The 19,409-nt window shown below is 36.0% G+C and overlaps 1 protein-coding gene and 1 pseudogene across 2 annotated transcripts in view; one reads left to right on the top strand and one right to left on the bottom strand.

Annotated features, from left to right (window-relative positions):
• NAV2 (neuron navigator 2) overlaps positions 1-19,409 on the bottom strand; it is a 459,603-nt gene that overhangs the window by 255,677 nt on the left and 184,517 nt on the right. For both annotated transcript variants that reach the window (XM_074273796.1, XM_074273797.1), the window contains one exon: positions 17,550-17,704. In XM_074273796.1, coding sequence (XP_074129897.1) covers positions 17,550-17,704 — 155 coding nt within the window. The remainder of the gene's footprint in view (positions 1-17,549; positions 17,705-19,409) is intronic.
• On the top strand, positions 10,578-14,447 carry LOC141546168 (large ribosomal subunit protein eL43-like; annotated as a pseudogene).

Raw genomic sequence — 19,409 nt, 5'->3', positions numbered from 1 at the left:
GTGTGTGTGTGTGTGTGTGTATATATATATATATACACACACCATGTTTTATACCCCATCCCCTTGCCACCCATTATTATTTCTTTATCCTGTAGCCATATATGTATTACCTCCAGCTATCTCCTCCTTATCCCCTTTTTTCATCTATTGGACTCACCCTCTTGCTCTTGGACTAGTAATCAAATATATATTATAATCACTGTTGGAAAGGACATAATTTATTGGCTAGTGACACTTTAACTACTGTGTGCTAATCCCTGTAACTACTGAATCTCCAACTGCCTTCCTTGGATATTCCTCTCAGATATGTATAGCCTCTTATTAATAAAGTTTAAACTTTTTGACTAGATAAAGGATGCTTAATAAATTTTTGTAGATTGATTATTAGGAGACCCAAAACCAGCATATTGGGTAAAACAGGTCCTTTTAGAATGAGCTCCTTATTTTGTTTTGTAGATCCTTGGACTTAGATCCAAGAAAGTCCAGAAAGGACTGATTGTAATATCCAATGTTGAATCAAATCAGAGATCACCAATTCATTAAAATCAAATTGGAAATCAGGTTATCCAGGTATCACCAGAGGGGTGATTTTGAGCCAGGAAGGTAGTTGGTGATAGTTGGATTACCACTGCTAAGTTAGGTAGCATTTTGTTAAATATTTTTTTGGGAAAAGGGGCAAGGTTAAAAATGAATTATTAGTTTACAAATATATTTGATGTACTTTAAAGTTAATTCTGTGCACATGCACAAAAAATGGGAGAAAGTAGTGCAGACTATGAGAAGGCTGAATTTGGTAATAAATTCTACAAAGCAGCTTTAAGGAGTTACCAGGAGGACTCGATAAAGTGTTGTATTTGGGGTTCATAGCACATGAATCATCTACTAGCTGTGGGATCCTGAGCAAATCCCTAATATTAGCTTGATCATGTGCCAAATGAGGACAACTGCGTTTATAAACTTAGCTTTATGGGATTTTGGTGAGGTCCAAAAGAGATTGCATATATAGAATAATTGGTACTCTATAAATGGCAATTATAATCATTATTAGTCTCTTCCAGGAAGCAGAGATACAGGATCAGAACAAGGACTACTGTACGGAGGACCTGAAAGATTCTGGGCTCTGCTGCAGCCTAATACTTCGGTGGCAGCAGGAAGATACTCTCCCATACTACTTTCACCTCATCTTGACCAACAGGGGACGCACATGGTTCTAGTTATATCTCTTTTAAATCTCTTCACCACAGGAAATCATAGGATAATTTAGGACTGGAAGGAGCCTCTGAAGTCACCAAGTTCAATTTCTTTATTTTACAGAAGATGAACTAAAGCCTAGACAAGTTAAGAGTATTATCCAAGGCTACACAGCTAGTAAATATCTGAAATGGGTTTGAATCCAGTCTTCCTGAATCCAAGTATAATACTCTGACCATTCCATCATGTTGTCTCTTAATGAAATGCCTACTACACTAGCTTGCAGAGCAGCTGAGAAAGGAAGACAGCTTTTGGAAATTTATTGCCACAATATCGGAAACTCTGAATATTTCTTTATTTGGCTTTTATAGGATTAAGGAATTCTAACTGCTATGTGATTGCATCTCATACGAATAAGAAAATAGCCTATTTTTCTAATTAATGTTAATTAAACAATTCCTTTTTCATACTAAAGTCAGTCAACAACTATTGATTGGGTAGCTATTCAGGGCACTGTAGATTTAATTCATCCAAACATTATATGCAATGCTTTCTGGGAGGTCAAATGGTTTGAGGATCACAAAAGAACAAAGACTAAAGAGAGCAAAAGATATAAAAATACCCAATTCACATCAGTGAAATCTAGAAAAAAAAGTTTTCATCACAAAGCCAGCATACTTTCATCTAATCATGTCATGCCAGACTGACCCCATTTCCTTTTTGGACGGAGTTGTGAGCCTGGTTGGTCCCTTGAATTGCTGGAGATACTTAAACTTTAACAAAGTGTATGGCAAAGTTTCTTATGCTATTTTTTTATAGTTAAGATGCAGTGATAAAACAGTGTTGCTATGGCTACAAAGGAAACAGTTCCCATCCTCAAGGAAAAATATTCTATTGCAAGTAACAATATGCACAAAGATAAGCAAATATAATTTCCCAAAAAACAGATACAGAATCATTTCATGATGGAGAAAGCATTAATAACTAGGAGAGTCAGAAACAGCATTGTAGGGATGGTACCTACATCCAGTCTTTAAGGAAGATCTAATTCTGATAGGCAGAGATGAGAAGAAAAGTCACTCCAGGCATGGAGAAGCCCCTTTTTGAAGACAGACAGAAACAGAATAGTATATTCAGGGAACATTATGCTGGTTTAATTGGACCAGAGAGTTTCTAAAAAGGAGTAACAAGATATAATCCCAGAAAAAGAGGTGGGGAAATAGGTTGTACGGGCTTTCAGTCCTAAGGAGATTTTTTTTCTTCCTTTTCTTTTTCTTTCTTTCTTTTTTAATTCTTAGAGGCAATAAAAATTTCCTAAAGAGTCAAATGATTAGATCTGTATTTAAATAATAGAAATGTATTAGTTGTTTGAGAATGGTATGGAGTGAGAAGACAACTGAAGCCAATTAGGAGGCTACTGGTAAGAGGCAATTAATGGGTGAATATCATTTTGGAGGGAATTCTCCAATGTAACGTCCTAGGAATCTCTGTCTAGCTTTTTGCTATTTAATACTTTTATCAGTCACTTAGAAGCCTAGATGACATTTTGATCAAATATGTTCAAATAGAACATCCAACATATTGGATGATGGAATCAGGATCCAAAAATAAGTGAAGGAAATAAAACACTATTGAACCTAATAATATAAATGTTAGGGCTGGACCTATGATTTATTAGTATAGTAAAGAAATGAGGAAATTTCTATTAATGCAGTGCAGTTGCTTATCATCATAGAGAGCTGATGAGGGCGCAGAGAGTGTAAATGCTTTGCCTGGGGTACATAGTACTTGAGGCAGAAGGTGAATCTATCTCGGAGGTCAGTTCTCTAACCACTCTCTTCAGCTGATTGTGTAAGATAAAAACCAATCAAGATAAATGTCTTATACTTGGGTAAGACCAAACATGGACTCCAAGAAGTTTGGTGAGGAAATGCGATTTGATACCAGTTAGTGTGAAAAAGATCTCAGAGTTTTAATAGATGGCAAATTCGATAAGAATCAAGACTGTGATATGGCAGTCACAGAAACTAATGTGATCTTGGGATATTTTAACAAATATAGTATTTAATAAATATAGCTACTTTAAGAAAACACAGTGTTTGAGATTAGGAGGTCAGAGTTTCATTATATTCTTTCCTGATCAGACAATGTCTGGAGTGCCCTGTTGAATTCTAGCATTACATTTGCTGGGACACTGACAAACTAGAAAGCGTTCATAGGATGGCAGCCAGATTAGTCAAGGGCTTCAAGATTGTGCCATAAAAGGAGAGATGAAGACGATGGGGCTGGTTATCCCCGAGAAGAGAAAATTTATGATGAGATGAGTTTACATAGCAGTATCTTGTGGTATCTGAAGGTATGTCATATGAAAGGGGGGTTAGATTTTTTTCTGCTTGACTTTACAGGAAGCTTTACAGGAAGTCCTTTACAGGACTTTCCAAAGTCATAAATAGACAAATTTAATATAAGGAAAGACTTCCTAGCAGAATAATCTAACGATAGAGTGTTTTGCAAGTTTGGGTCCTTATTGGATTAGACATGCCCATAAATCCCGCAATGTTCTGATGTTCTGAGTACCTGTAAAAATCTCTTTCCCCTCAAAAAAACTAGGGCCTGCCTAAATAGAAATTTCCTCTAGGGTAGAATTTTACACTGGGCAGTTTTATAAGAATGGTAGCTCACATTTCTATAGATTTTTTGTGCTTACAAAGCACTTTATATACACACAACTGGACATGATTCAGGGTTGTCAAGGAAGTAACAAAGGTCCATTGATATATAAGAAAGAACCATAATATATTTCAGCTTTTTAATAAAGAATCTTTCCTTCCACAAAAAATCTATTAACCTCTCATTTATACTGGACTGATTTCTTTTTCTTGGGCAATTGCTGCCCCCCTACAGCAAATGTAGGAAATGCATCCTTTGATTAACTCAAACATTTCCTAGAAAATGCACTATGGGGATTGACTTCAAGGTTTACTTAGCACATTAACCCCTTTTTAACCTCATTCTTATTGAAAGTTATTGAAACTCCTGAGTAGAGCTAGAGTTACTACTTTGCCAAATTTTTTTAAGGAATCAAAAATCCTTATCTTTCCCTGAATTCCCTGATTTCATAGGAAAATGAATCTGTAAAGGCCAATTTTGATCACTTAGACTAATAAAATCTTTCTTTCTTTTTTTTTTTTTTGTGCTCTTTTTTATTTTTATATTTATTTATTTATTTTTAAAAATTTTTTTAATTTTTATTTATTTATTTATTTTTATTCATTTTTCCAAATAATAAAATCTTTCTAAAATGCAGTCTCCTGCATACATATCTCAGGTGGTATGTTGTAATCAACCAGTATTTATGAGTAAGACTCAAAAGAATGAATCTGCAATGGTGACTTTTTGAGGATTATTCCATATAATTAAAAGGTTAACTCCGGGTATGCATTCCTAATTGCATTTATTTTTATTAAATTTTCTCAAAACATTTTCTTTCCTAATTATGATATTTTATAACAAAGTCTAAGGGAAGCTTCTAAATCTCTAGATAGAATATTAATATTTTTCATCTACTGAGGTCCCAATAGAGATCAATGACTTTTTTTTTTTTTGGATCAGGCTCATGATTTCATTGGAATAAGAAACTCCCAATAAGAAAATTTTCTGTACTAATACAAGTGTCACATATATCTACCCTGCAGTTCATAGTGTTAGCTGTTTAGGCTATTGAGAGGTTTGATCAAGGTCTGAGGCTACCCTTGTTCATGGATCTTGGTTACAAGGCTAGTTCTTGCTAGAACATGCTGCCCCAATTCCTTTAGAACCACGTATACATGTTCTATGACAAAGAAGAAAAAGTAAAAGCACTTTATTCTAGACAATATAGACTTGGGAAAGGTCTACTTCTCAGAGACAGTGAGACTGCCAACCAAGTAGTCTGAGCCATTTTAGGCCTAAGTAGCACCTCGACCTTTTTCTAAGAAGTAAATGCCCCATTTCTCCAATACACCACATAGCAAACTAGGGAAGTGAGCAGGTAGACACAAGCTCTTTTTCTTCCACTTGTATTTCGACTAACGGATACTGCTTGTGCTTGCCCATCTAAGAGAATATGCTGCCCACTTTTCTCTGTGAACTTAGCCATGATCATTGCTGATTTTCATAATGTATTAGTGTTAATATAATAATGAAAGATAAGAATAGACACATAATGATCTTGGGTGAAAAAATGTTGCTGTTGTTTAATTATTTCAGTCATATCTGACCCCGTTTGGGATTTTCATGGCAGAAGTAATGGAGTGAAATGAGGCAAGCACAATTAAGTGACTTGCCCAGATAGAAAGTGTCTGAGGTCAGATTTGAACTCAGGAAGATGAGTCTTCCTGACTCCAGGGCCGGCGTTCTAGCTAGTGATTTACCTGCTGAAGACTCCTTCATTTATAACTTTGTAATAAAATATCATGGTTAGGAAGGAAGATGTTTTGAGAAAATTTAGTAAAAATAAATGCAATTAGAAATGTAGTACCCAGAATTAACCTTATTCCTTCTTTGCATTCATACAGAAGAATATGAACAAAAGCCACATAACATGAACAATGGTGGAAAGGAGGATCCACCTAGAGGATGTTCCAGATCCAAAGTATCAAATTGATGAAGGATATTACGAATATCTATTCTATAGGGGAAAAAACAAAAATAAGTCCAGTTTTGAGGACTGGGGATGAGACCTGCGATGTCATTAGTACTGAGTATCATAGTTCTGTAGAGTTAAGGAAACTCCCACTCCTACTATAGATCAGCACTTTATAGTTAACTTAATAGTCTTAAGTAGCTCCCCAGAACACAGAAAAGTTAAATGCTTTGACAAGGACCACACAAAGGATGTGTCAGAGGACAATCTGTAAAAAAGTCATCAAGTCCTTTTTCTGTCCAATGTGTATAAACACATAAAAGCATGTATGTGTGCATGTAAATATTGAAAAGGAGAGGAGGGAGAAGAAAGCCCAGTAGAAATCAGAGGAGCACTGGAGGCTCTAAAAGTTATTCAAGACTTGGCCATCAGAGAGCAGCAGAGATTAGCTTTATCTCATCTCAAATATTTTCATTTTGTTTTTTGAGTCAGTTGTGAATTATTACAGATCATTGATTTTTTAAACCCCATTTGACACTTCAGAGAAATACAGTGATCCCTGTTGTTGAATAAGGCAAAAGGTGAAGAGTTATTATTCTATTTTTTTTTCTTTTGTGAGGGAAACAGACAGAAGGAGAATTATATTAGTCACACAAGACTTATATTAGACAGGGAGCCTGTCAATCACAAGAATGGCATGAGTCACTAACTCCCAGGCATTCTTCTTAGTGGTACACACTAGGGTTGTGTTCTCAGAAACAATGAGAAAGGAGCTTTTGATCAAACCAATTAGCACGGTAGTTAACTGGGATGATTAGCAAATACCTGCAAGGACCAGATAAATATCACTGAGATAATCACTTTGACCCAAAGTTTCAGGTAGGATAATTCTGAGATTGGTCCAGCCAGCATACAGATGCAGGTCATTCATTACCTGGCACTGAGATGAAGAAGGAAGGCTAACATTGGTGAATGGCTTGGTTAGAGCAGAGCATGAAATTCTATCTACTTCTTGTCAGACAGATAGTTAGAATGAAACCTATATTTTCCAACATGGTCAGTCAATGTGAGCATTTGTTTTGAAGAGGAATATTTACTAAAATATTTTTTTCTTTTTCAATAGGAAGGGAAATTGCAGAGGAGTAAGCAATAAGGTTGTGAAAAAATAAAGAGGGTTATTGATGTTTTTATTTTAAAGAGAACTTAAAGAAATAAGAAAAAAATGCAAAATAAAACAATTGAGGTATCAATTCATAGGATTGTCTATTATGACAGAAAGGGAAGATTATAAATGTTGGAGAGGATGTGGGAGAATTGGGACACTAATGTTTGTGGAATTGTGAACCAATCCAATCATTCTGGAGTGCAATTTGGAACTATGCCCAAAGAGCTAAAATATCTTTATCTTTCGACTTAGAAATACCAGCGCTAGTTTCACATCCAAAAGAGATATTTTTAAAAAGGGAAATGTACCTATTTGTACAAAAATATTTATGGCATTTTTTAGTGTTGGCAAAGAATTCAAAATTGAGAGGATATCTAGCAATTGGGGAATGAACAATTTTGGTATATGATTATAATAGAATTCTCTTGTACTATAAGAAATGATGAGCTGGATGGATTCAGAAAAATCTGGGAAGCTTTACATGAAAGGATGGATAGATAAGGAGAACATTGTACACAGGAACGGCAATATTGAATGATTGACAACTGTGAATGACATCTTTTCTCAGCAATACAATGATGCAAGATAATTGCAAAGGACTCATGAAAAAAATGTATTCATTTACAGGAAAAACACTAATGGGGTTTAAATGTAGATTGAAGCCTACTATTTTTTATTTTCTTTATTTTTTCATGTTTTGGGGAGTTCCTGTGCTTCCTTTACAACATGACTAATATGGAAATAGACTTTGTATGATTGCACATGTATAACCTATTTCAAATTGCTTACTGTCTCAGGTAGAGGGGAGGTGAGAGAGAAAGAAATTTTGGAATTCAAAACAAAAAAAATGAATTTTTGTCATTGGGGAAAATATGAAACATTAAAAAAAAATAAAACCACATGCTGAACATACTTAAAATTAAAAGCAAGCAACATAACAGATCTGAAATTTCCTTTTTTTTGTTCAGAATCTTTAAAATAATTTAAAGGAAAAAAAATAGGACTGTTGAGTATTGATCAAATGGGAAAGTGTCAAATAAGGATAGAAAGGCAGACTGAAGCCAAATTATATAAGGCCTTAAATATCAAGCAAAAGATTTTATATTTTAATCTACAGGAAAGTGAGAGCAGAGAAGTGGCACAATTGCAAGTGTGCATTATAAAGATGAATTTTTCAAGGAATATAGGAAGGCTTAGAGTGGAAAGGATTAGATACAGGGGGATTCATTAAGAATCTATTACAGTTGTCTAGGTGGGAGAGGATGAAGGCCTAAGGTAGGGTAATAGAAGCAGGAATAGTGGATAAGAGAGATCAGACATTGCAGTGAAGGCAAATTTTATAGGATCTGGCCACAAAATTAAATAGGGAAGACAGGAGAAAAGCATCAAATAAGACTCTATGGTTTTAAGCTAGAGTGACTGAACATTACAGAACAGTAAGAGGAAAGCTGAGAGAAGGGGGGATGAAGAATTAAGTTATGAAATTCTAGGTAACAGCATGCTATGCAAATAGGGATGTTCCTTGAGCAGTTGGAAACAGAAGATGAGAGGTTAGAGGGAAGAAAATACGTATGGAAATATAAACTTGGAAGTTATCTGCAAAGCGGTGATATTTGAAGCCATGGGAAAGAGATAAAATCATCAAGGAAAAGTGTAAAAAAACTGTGGAACAAAGGCTTGGGGTACATGGGGTACATGTGTTCTCTTCCTTCTTTTCCTCCTCCTATTCTTTTTTTAATTTAATAGTATTTTTTTTCAGTTACACACAATGAAAATTTTCAACATTCATCTTTGTAAGATTTTGAGCTCCAAATTTTTCTCCTTGCCTCTCTTCCCTTCCCCAAGATAACAAGCAATCTGATATAGGTTATATATGTACAATGAGGATCATGTGTTCTTAAGGGGCTGGAGGAATATGAATTATGAAGGTACCTGAGTAATAGTCAGACAAGCAGAAAGAGAACCAGGAGAAGGGAGTATCATCAAGTATCGGAGACTGTTGAAGAATAAAGACTAGTAAAATATCACTGGATATGGTAGCTATGAGATCATGACAATGGAGGGAGTATTTTCTGTAGAATAGTGAAAACAAGAATCAGATGTCTGGTAACTAAAGGGTGAACAGAAAAAGGGTAATGTATGGTATTTCCTTAGCACTCAGCACAATGGTTGGCACATAGATGCTAAGTGAATGCTTGTTGATTAAGACATTGATTTTGGTAAAACTTCCTAAGTACTAAGACACTATAGCTAGAGAGTTCTCATGGATTATTTTTACTGGGCCACAAATTTGACTTTACAATTAAATTGTTTCTTACAGCCCATGATTATCTTATAAGTTCTGTCTGTCTTTCATTATATTCTATCTTTAATCCTAACAAAATTCATAAAATAGTCAAGAAAAATAGTCTTAAGAAAAACCTGGAAAAACTTACATGAACTGATGCTGAGTGAAGTGAGCAGAACCAGAAGAACCTTGTACATGGTAGCAGCAACATTGTGTGATAATCAGATATGATACACTTAGCTCTTCTCAGCAATTCAGTGATCTAAGATAATTCTGAAAAGACTTGGGATGGAAAATGCTATCCACATTCAGAGAAAGAACTATGGAGTCTGAATGCAGATTGAAGCACACTATTTTCAATTTATTTATTTTTTTGTTTTTGTTTTTTCTTTCTCATGGCATTTACCTTTAGTCTTCTTTCACAGTGACTAATATGAAAATATGTATAACATGATTGTACCTGTATAATCTATATCAACTTGCTTGCTGACTTTGGGAGGGAGAGGGAAGTAAGGGAGAGATAAATTTGGAGCTCAAAATCTTATAAAGGTAAATGTTGAAAATGTCTTTACAAGTAATTAGAAAAAAATAAAATGTTATTAAATAATAAAAGAAAAATGATTTTAGAGTATGCTGATAATTCCATAGGTCAGGTAATGAGTCCATTCTTCCCCTTCAGGTATAGAGAAGGATGTCAAATCAGGCAAATAATGATAGGGGAGGTCACTGCAACATTTTATTTTGCTCAATTGTGTTTCTTTGTTACAGAGAAGAATTCTGTGAGGTAGGAATGGATCATTTGGTATTGCAATTATATAATGCATAAAAAACAAAATACATCAATAAAACTTCTTTAAAAGATAAAACAAATGTCATTACATAGAATATTTTTTTAAAAAATCACACTGTAGCTAACATATGGGCAAAATGAAAGAAGGGCAAAAAGAACCTGAAGCATTTTCCCTCAAATCTCAGCTACATATCCCTTGACATTAAACTCAAATTGTGTTTTATCTATCTGACCCTTTCCCATATAAAAGACAGAAACATACAAATAGCATGATTAATTATCTCAAAGTTCTTATCACCATCACGTAGTCATTTTCTATTTCTGTCATTGGATGGCCAAAAATATATTTCAGTTAATTAAGGATTCATTTTGTCTTTTGAAGCCTCTGATTTTCTTCTCAGTTATTAAAAGCCAGGTGGCAAATGCCTTGAGGAATGATATTTATTAGAGTTTAAATCTCCAATATGAGCTTCAAAACCCAACTGCCTTTGGTGAAAAACAAAATCACAGGCTCTTTCTTTTTCTTTTCTTTTTTTTTAACCTGCAAACAATAATTTCATCTTTCATTTTAAAGACAGTTGGATTTGAATATGAAAGGAGAATAATATGTTTTCTCATTTGGAGACGCTTTCTTAGAAAACTGAAAAAGGAAATGACTACCAAAAGCACATAATGACATGATTCTTGCACTTACTGTGTCCAAGGGACTGAGCACACAAAGATGGAAATGGAGCAGTCCTTTTTTTCAAAAAATTGACATTTTTTAAAGGAAGGAAGAGAACTTATACCAAAAACACTACAAATGTGGTCTGATATAGACAGAGTACAGAAGAAATATTACCTCCTTCTTCTAAACATTATACTTCTTTCTTAACATAGCCAAAAATATTAATTTTGTTGATACCAAATTGCACTGCTGATTGAGTTTTAAATCTATCAAAACCCTCCAAGTATTTTAATGATGAGTTTCTTTTGACTAACTTCTCACCAATCTTGTACTTATGAAGTTGAATTTTTTTTCAGTACAAGAAAAAATACTTTATATTTACCTCTGTTAAATTTCATCTTGGATTTTGTCCAATCTGTTGATCTTTTATGATCTTTTTGAGATCTTAATAGCCAACATGTTAGATACTCTTCCTATCTTTGTGCTATCTATAAATTTAATAATGCAACACAGAGCTTGAATTGGATCACTGATTAATTCAAAAGTTTAAAATTTCCCGGCCAATCACAAATCGCTGGGTTACTCCTCCATTACTGATCCTCCTGGAAGTGGACTTTGATTCTATTAACACCTCTTCTTTAGGTCAAATAAATTAGCAAGTTCCATGACTTTAACTCTACTGTTTCTCACCACAATTGAAGCACATTCTCCATCACAAGGAACACTGATCCTAAAATGTTCTTTTTTAAAAGACTCTGAAAAGTCTCCTTGCAATTTTCTCCTTGCAAAAATCTCCTTGAATTAAGAAAAGCTCTGAAATGGGGCAAATAATTTTGAAAAATTAAAGCAACAAAGTAATTACGTAAAAAAAGTAAATTCATGGGCATTAGCTGGAACATCACTAATAGAAAGCCTGTCATTGCCTAATTTTTTTCTCCAAGTATTTTGGTGTGATGGAGAGAAGCTAGTCTTGAAGCCAGGAAATGCTTGTTTTTAAGTCCCACTTTTGATACCCACTGATTATGACTTAGAGTAAGTTCTTTAGCCTCTCATGGTTTAGGTAAAGATTATAAACTGCAGAGGAGATGCTGACCTGCACTGATGAAGGGAGTTTCCTCACCCTGCAGTCTCGGTGCCAATTCACAGATTCAGTTTCCATCCCCTGCAGAAGTCTACCAATAGGTTATCCTAATTATATTCTGCTTGACAAGGCCAGCAATGCTGAAATATACTTTTTGACCAGATTGTTGACTTTGACTTTGACTTCAGGGCACAGTTAAGAAAGCATGATGTGAACAAAGCTTTTATGGTTACATCTTCCAATCACTAACTGGGATAAGGGGTTTGCTTCTTGAACCACAAAGTGACAAGTTTATAGAGATGCTAAATCAAAGGCTCAGCTCATCTTGCAGATCGTGTGATACTCCAGATATGACAGTGTTGAAGGCTATAAAATTCTGTCTCCAGCAACGTCTGTCTCTATTCTCCCTTCCATAAAAGGCAGCAGTGATCAAAGAAATGATGAAAGTGACATATGGAAAGAAGACCAATGTCAGAGAAAAGTCCTAATCCAGATAGATGGAAATTGCCTACTCAATGGAAAAGAATTCCCTTTGTCATATTTCATAGTAAATAGACAATGAGGGGAAAATGAGTTTCTTTTATCAGGTGTTTATGTTGTTATTTCAACTTCTTAAAAATACCCATCTGATTTGGTTAAAAGAATGGAAAGATCACTTTATTCAGGAGAAATGATGGAGCTCAGAAGAGAATCTGTGAATATTACAGGATTACAGACTCAGTTGTTTAGTTTATAGTGAATAGTCAGTGGTTACATCCAGAATATATAAGTTTGGGAATGTAAGAAAGACAGAAAACACTCCAATTATTAACTAATCATCACAAAACGATGGAGGTGGAGAGACCTCAGGTATCATCAATTGTACATACATTGGGATTCCTTTTTATATGTTTTCTTTCCCTATTAGAATGTAAGCTTGAAGGAAGGAAGAAAACTAGCATTTATTTATTAAGTACTTTACAAATACCTCATTTTATCCTCACAACCATCCTGCTGGTGGAAAAGTGCTTTTATTAGCTCCTTTTTACAGTTGGGAAAACGGAGGCAGAGATTATTTATTGACTTGTCAGGGTCACATAACTAGGTCAGATTTAAAACTCAGATATTCCCCCAGATCTAGCACTATAGTACCTCACTGTCTCATAAAAGGTAAGAACTTTTGAATTTTCTGTGTTTAGCACAGCACCAGACACTTGTTTGCTGACTAGTTCATTAACCTGTCAAGGTCTTTTTGCATGCTGACTAGCCTTGCCATGCTTGTGTATCTGCAAATCTGGTTGCTAAGCCACTGCTCAAAAATTGTTTATTGACTAGCACAGGGTCAAGGAGAAATCCCTGGGACTCTCTATGAAAAATTTCCCTCTTGGATGTGATGATATTTGGACATCCAACCATTCCAAATCTACCTAATTATATTGTAACATACATCCCATCTTTCCATTTTGTTCCTAATGGAAGCATGAGCAACTTAATCCAAGGCACTGACGAAAATTAAGTCTAGTGTATCTGTAGCATACTCTTGATCCATCAGTCTAGTAATCTTAGTAAAAACAAGAGTATGGTGACTGTTATTTCCCCCATGCCTGACAACTTTGGCTGAATCTTTAAGCTAATAGTTTTTGTCCTGACCAATTCATCAAAAGCTCTCCTATTGACACACATGTTCAACAGGCCTTGTTGTCAAGTCACGCAGTGTGGTTGACATTCTGTCCTTAATTCATATTGCAGAAATGAGATTAAAGCCAAATGCCGTTTAAATCATTGCAACAACACTGTTAAATGCATCATCCACACTCTATTCTTTCTATGTTTTGTCATTACTGTGTCCAGAACATACCTTCTCTTTCCATATTTCTACCTGTTGAAATCCCACATTCCTTCAAGACTTGACTGAAACCATAGTTCCTCTCTAGTGTTATATTTGATCCTTCCAATGAAGAATGGGTTGTTTTCCTTTGGTCTTTACCACAGTCTTTTAGAATGTGTCAGAATCCCTTCCCACAACTAGATTATAAAGCTCCATTAATCAGGACCTCTGTCTTATCTGTCTTTGTATTTTTTCCTGTGGTCTAACAAATATTTTGCACATCATAAGTTCTGAACAGACATCTCTTGAGTTCTAATTAACATCTGCAGCCTTTTTTCAGGGGGAACAAGATCAGATACGTTTTTGAAAAATAAAAACACAAGTATGGGTCTCAAGAGAAATTGATAAATACAGAATTAGACCAGACTTAAGTTTTGTAGAATATGCATCTTGCTTCATAAATCATTTTAAACTTACACTGATACTATTTACTACAAAAGGAAATGAAACTTTTATCAAGGATGCATTAGTCTTCTCTGACTTTTGGTTCCTGAAGTTGGCAACATGTCTGAAAGTACCAAGAAGATTGGAATTGTTGGTACATATGGAACACGCTACAGTTCATCCTTCAAAAAATGATGAAGAAAATTGAAATTAACCAGCATGCCAAGTAACCTGCCCTTTCTTTGTCAAAATAAAGAGATGAGCTGGAAATATTTGGTATTATGGATCCTGAACTAAAACAGTAGCTGGTGGTGCATAGATTTACGACATCACCCTTGCACTCACAATCAAATCTGCCATCAGAAGATAGAAGGAATTGGAAGGTGAGTAAAGCTTTTTCCTTATTAAATACCTAGTAGCCCATAGTTCAATAATAAATGGATTAATTTATGGAATAAATTTTTTTAAAAAGATGTTACCATAAAATTAGTAATTCAATTAGTAAATATTGGTCAAAAGTGTATACATTTTTAAAAAGATGTGTTTACTATAAAATTTATAATTAAGTTAGCATTCAACATTGGTCAAAGGCATTTTTTTTTTGGTGTGTGGGGGGGTGTTAAGTGAAAAGCATTTAACAAAGGAACTCTGTTAGTAGAAGGCTTTGCCCACTAGGAGCTTCAGCTGATTCTCCATTGTTGAATTCCTTGCCTTAGTCACATGGGGTAGATGGTTGGCTTCCACCTAAAGCTCTCAGACCTAGCTCTTCACTGGTATGCCATAATCCATTGTCTTTGGTCCCCGAGAAACCCTGCCTCAATGTCTACCAGCATTTACCTACTATCAGCTGTTTACCACTTAAACTAATCAAGTGTAGAACAGATACCTTTTCATAGGATGAGGACTCATAATCCTGCATACCACTTATGTGGATCTAATCATCCTAAGTTGGACCCCAAGATACTATTTTCAGCCCCTTGATTTGGAACCCACTTGTTGCTCTCTGTTCCCTCCTGGTAATTCATGGGTAATTCCTGGATGTGGAAATTTGACTTTACTCAATGGGAACTGCTTCGTCACTCTGTCTATAATTTTTATAGTTCTTTCAATTTGGATTTTGCATTTGCTTCCACTCTCTAGTCATAGTTATTGTTCACTGCATTCTTCCAAGGAGTAGTTGACCTGCTGACTGTGATCTACCCCTGCCAGAATTCTCACACCTAGTCAGACTCCAGATGCTGGTGCTTTGTAATCTTTTAAATCTTCTAACATGCTAGTAGCTAATCTTGGCACATCTGACAGAGGGAGGTTTGGCAGATGGAAAATGGCAAGGGTGGGGTAGGCTTGCTAAAAGATCTTGCTGTGCTATTGAAAGGAATTCTTAGCAGCCTGCTACGCAAGGTCCAGGAGAATCTGGCCCCACCCAGATTTTCCAGTCTTATCTCAGAATCTTCCCCTCCATTGGCACTAGGGTCTACCCAAAGTGGTCCAGCTTCCATCTTACCCCTGTCTTTGCTCCCAGCATCTTCTATACTTTGAAAATATCCTTTCCTACATGCAGAGAAATCTGCAGAAATCTGCTCAGTTTTTTTTAAGGCTCAAGTTAAAAGCCTTCCCTGATTTCCCTGCCCTCTCTGCTCCTCATCCCACCACCATTCCTTAAACTATAATGTTTCTCCTCTTGAATCTCAGAGTACTTAGCTCATGCACACTTATCATGTAATAGTTACTTGTAGATTCAATATAAATGGCTACTGAGGAAGGCAGAGACCTAGACTTATTTCACTGTTGTAGTTCCCTAGCATTTAACAACATAATGCATATAGTAGGACCCAAATAAATGTCTGCATATAAAAGACCCAAATGCTTATTAAAGTCAAAAGAGAAAAAAGGAGCACTAAAAAGGAGAGAGGAAAATTCCCAATAACCATGTCTAAGATGAAGATTCAAGGATCTGAGAGAACTCACAAGGATTTATGGACTTGCTGTGAATCAAGTGAATCTTTCAAATCTCATTGCATTCTCTGTCTCTGTCTCTCTGCATCTCTGTCTCTGTCTCTGTCTCTCTCTCTCTCTCTCTCTCTCTCTCTCTCTTTCTCTCTCTCTCTCTCTCTCTCTCTCTCTCTCTCTCTCTCTCTCTTCTCTCTCTCTCTCTCTCTCTCTCTCTCTCTCTCTCTCTTCTCTCTCTCTCTCTCTCTCTCTCTCTCTCTCTCTCTTTCTCTCTCTCTCTCTCTCTCTCTCTTTCTCTCTCTCTCTCTCTCTCTTTCTCTCTCCCTCCCTCCCTCCCTCTCTTTCTATTTATATATGCACACATATATTTATATACTTATATATATATATATACATATGTGAACATATAAATTAAGAAAGACTGAACCATAAGAGGATATAGATATCAAATTTTTGCCTCAGTTATTTTTATTTTATTTTTTGTTGTTATTGCTGAAGGCACCGGGGGGTTAAATGATTTGCCCAGGGCCACACAGTCAGGAAGTGTTAAGTGTCTGAGTTCATATTTGAACTCAGATTCTCGTGACTTCAGTTCTGGTGCTCTATCCACTACACTAGTGGTCCTCAAACTTTTTAAATAGGGGGCCAGCTCACTGTCCCTCAGACTGTGGGAGGGCCGGATTATAGTAAAAACAAAAGCTCACACTCTGTCTCCACCCCTCAGCTCATTTGCCATAACCTGGCAGGCTCCATAACCGTCCTCAATGGGCAGCATCTGGCCCCTGGACTGTAGTTTGAGAACCCCCACACTACACCAAACTAGCTGCCCCTTGCCTCAGTTATTAAAGGAAGTGTCTAATGTGGCAATATATAAATTGAGAAATCACAATTAATATTTGAGACAGGACTACTATCAAACACAGAGCCCCAAATACTTTAAAATGAAAACAGATGGACTACTTTGGAAATCCTAGAACAAAAAAGTACCTGCTTTCAATACACGACACACACACACATACTATTCATACCCCACATCACTTTTTTTCTGCCTGGATTTACAACTTTCCTGAGAACAAGCTCCTATTAGTCAAAAGGAAGTTTACAGGAGTTGGAAAAATTATGGTTTCCTCTGAGTTGGCCATTGGTGGCCAAGCTGAGGAGGAGGATGCAAGGGGACTTAGACCTGGAGACCTCCTGAAGCCAGCTAGGTCCAGACCCAACTCACCTTGGAGCTCAAGGGTACAGAGCTCCTACATGGCTAAGAAGATGAACATCTTAAAAGAGATAAACTAGGTAGGCTGCTTGCCTTGGCCCAAGGAAAGCAAAGGAGACAGTGAACAACTGAGAAAATCAGAAGCCTAGAATACAAGCCCATACCTTTGACAACATTTTTACTTCTAGGAATAACATGTCAGACAATTCAGCATCTCAGATCTCCCCCCAAATCTATTCCTTTTAAAGTTTTTAATTGGCTCGTAACCCTTTTCCCCATAGATTTAGAGCAAAGGGAAAGAGCTAAAAATACCCCCAGAAGCTGACTTACCTTGCTCATTGTTTGGCGGTAGGGGTGGGGAGTTAACAGGCTTGGATTTGTCATAGTTGTTAAAGCTCTGGCTGCGCCGGTTGTTGGCACTAACAGACCCACGAGTTTTGGCTTCGCTGCCTGCAGCTGATACCCTCGTGGTAGGACCTGGGAGTCTGAAATGGAAAAATCAATAGGTGACTGATTTGGTCTGGTGAAAGAAAGGGAGGAGAGAGGTAGCTTAGGAGAGAGAGCCAGAACCATGCAGGAAAAAAGACCAAGGCTAACTGGGTTTGGAGAAGTTTAAAACTGTCTAGGCAAATCACAGCAAATAATTAGGGGCTAGAAACAAGCATGGCAATTGATAGGAAACTCCTTGAGGGCAGGGACTGTTTCACTTTTTTGTCTCTGTATGTCTTGTACCTAATCCAGTGACTAGAATGTCCTAGATGCTTACTGAATGAATAAATCTAAAGCCCAAACGTAAACTTCAAGAGGTTTTATTTATTTATTTTTTTACACTTGAGCAACAATCCTTTCTACATCATTATCATTGTTGGTCAGAAAGCATCTTCCAAGCTAATCCAATTCCAATTGATCGATGATGGACAGAATCAGCTACATCCAGAAAAGGGACACTGGGAAATGAGTGTAAACTGTGAGCATTGTTTTGTTTGTTTGTTTGTTTTTTGTTTTTCTTCCCCCATTATTTTTACCTTGCGAATACAATTCTTCCTTTGCAACAACAACAACAACAACAAAATTTGGTTCTGCACATATATATTGTACCTAGGATATACTATTTAATATGTATGGGAATGCCTGCCATCTAGGGGAGGGGGTGGAGGGAAGAAGGGGAAAAACTCGGAACAGAAGGGAGTACAAGGGATAATGTTGTAAAAAAAAAAAATTACCTGTGCATATGGACTGTCAGAGAAAATGTTATAATTATAAAAATTAATAAAAAACAAAATTAAAAAAAAAAAGAAAAAGAAAGCATCTTCCAAACAGCCCGTCTTCCCTGGGCTAAATGTGGTTGTTAGGAAGGTTGTCCTGTGCCCATCAACTGGGGAATGGCTGAATAAGTTATTGAATATGAATGTAATAGAATATTATTGCTCTGTAAGAAATGATGGACAGGATATTCTCAGAAAAACCTCGAAGGACTTACATGAACTGATGTGAGTGAAGTGAGCAGAACCAGAAGAACACCATACACAGTAAACAGCAACTCTATGTGATGGTCAACTATGACAGACTGAGCTCTTCTCAACAATACGGTGATCCAAGACAATTCCAATGAGCTTGGGATGGAAAATGGCACCCATATCCAGTAGGACAATTATGGAGGCTGAATGTCAATTGAAGCATACTATTTTCCCTTTTTAAAATTTGTTTTTTTTTATTTATCTTGGTTTTTCTTTTTTGTTCTGACACTTCTTTCACAACATGACTGATAAAGAAATATGTTTAGCATGATTGTACATATATGATCTCTAACATATTGCTTGTTGTCTTGAGGAGGGGAGAGGTAAGAGAAGTAGGGAGAAAAAATTTGGAACTCAAAATTTTATCAAAATGTTGAAATCTATCTTTACATGTAATTGGAAAAATAAAATACTATTGAGTAAAAAAAGGGAGCTTTTCCTGATGTCAAGTTTAAATTTCCCTCTCTTTAACTTCTACTCTCTGATCTTAGTCCAGACTTCAAGAAGAACAAATCTAATCCTTCTATCCACACAACAGGATTTCATATTCTTAAAGACTGCTACCAAGCACCCCCAAGCCTTCTCTTCCCCATGCTAACAATCCTCAGTTCATTTAACTAATCTTTATATAGTCTTTTCTCCAGTTCTTTCACCATCATAACTGTTATTTTTG

Source organism: Sminthopsis crassicaudata, chromosome 6, assembly GCF_048593235.1.
Source record: "Sminthopsis crassicaudata isolate SCR6 chromosome 6, ASM4859323v1, whole genome shotgun sequence".
NCBI lineage: Eukaryota > Metazoa > Chordata > Mammalia > Dasyuromorphia > Dasyuridae > Sminthopsis > Sminthopsis crassicaudata.
The sequence above is the reverse complement of the archived record's forward strand: the minus strand, read 5'-3'. Positions and strand labels throughout refer to the sequence as shown.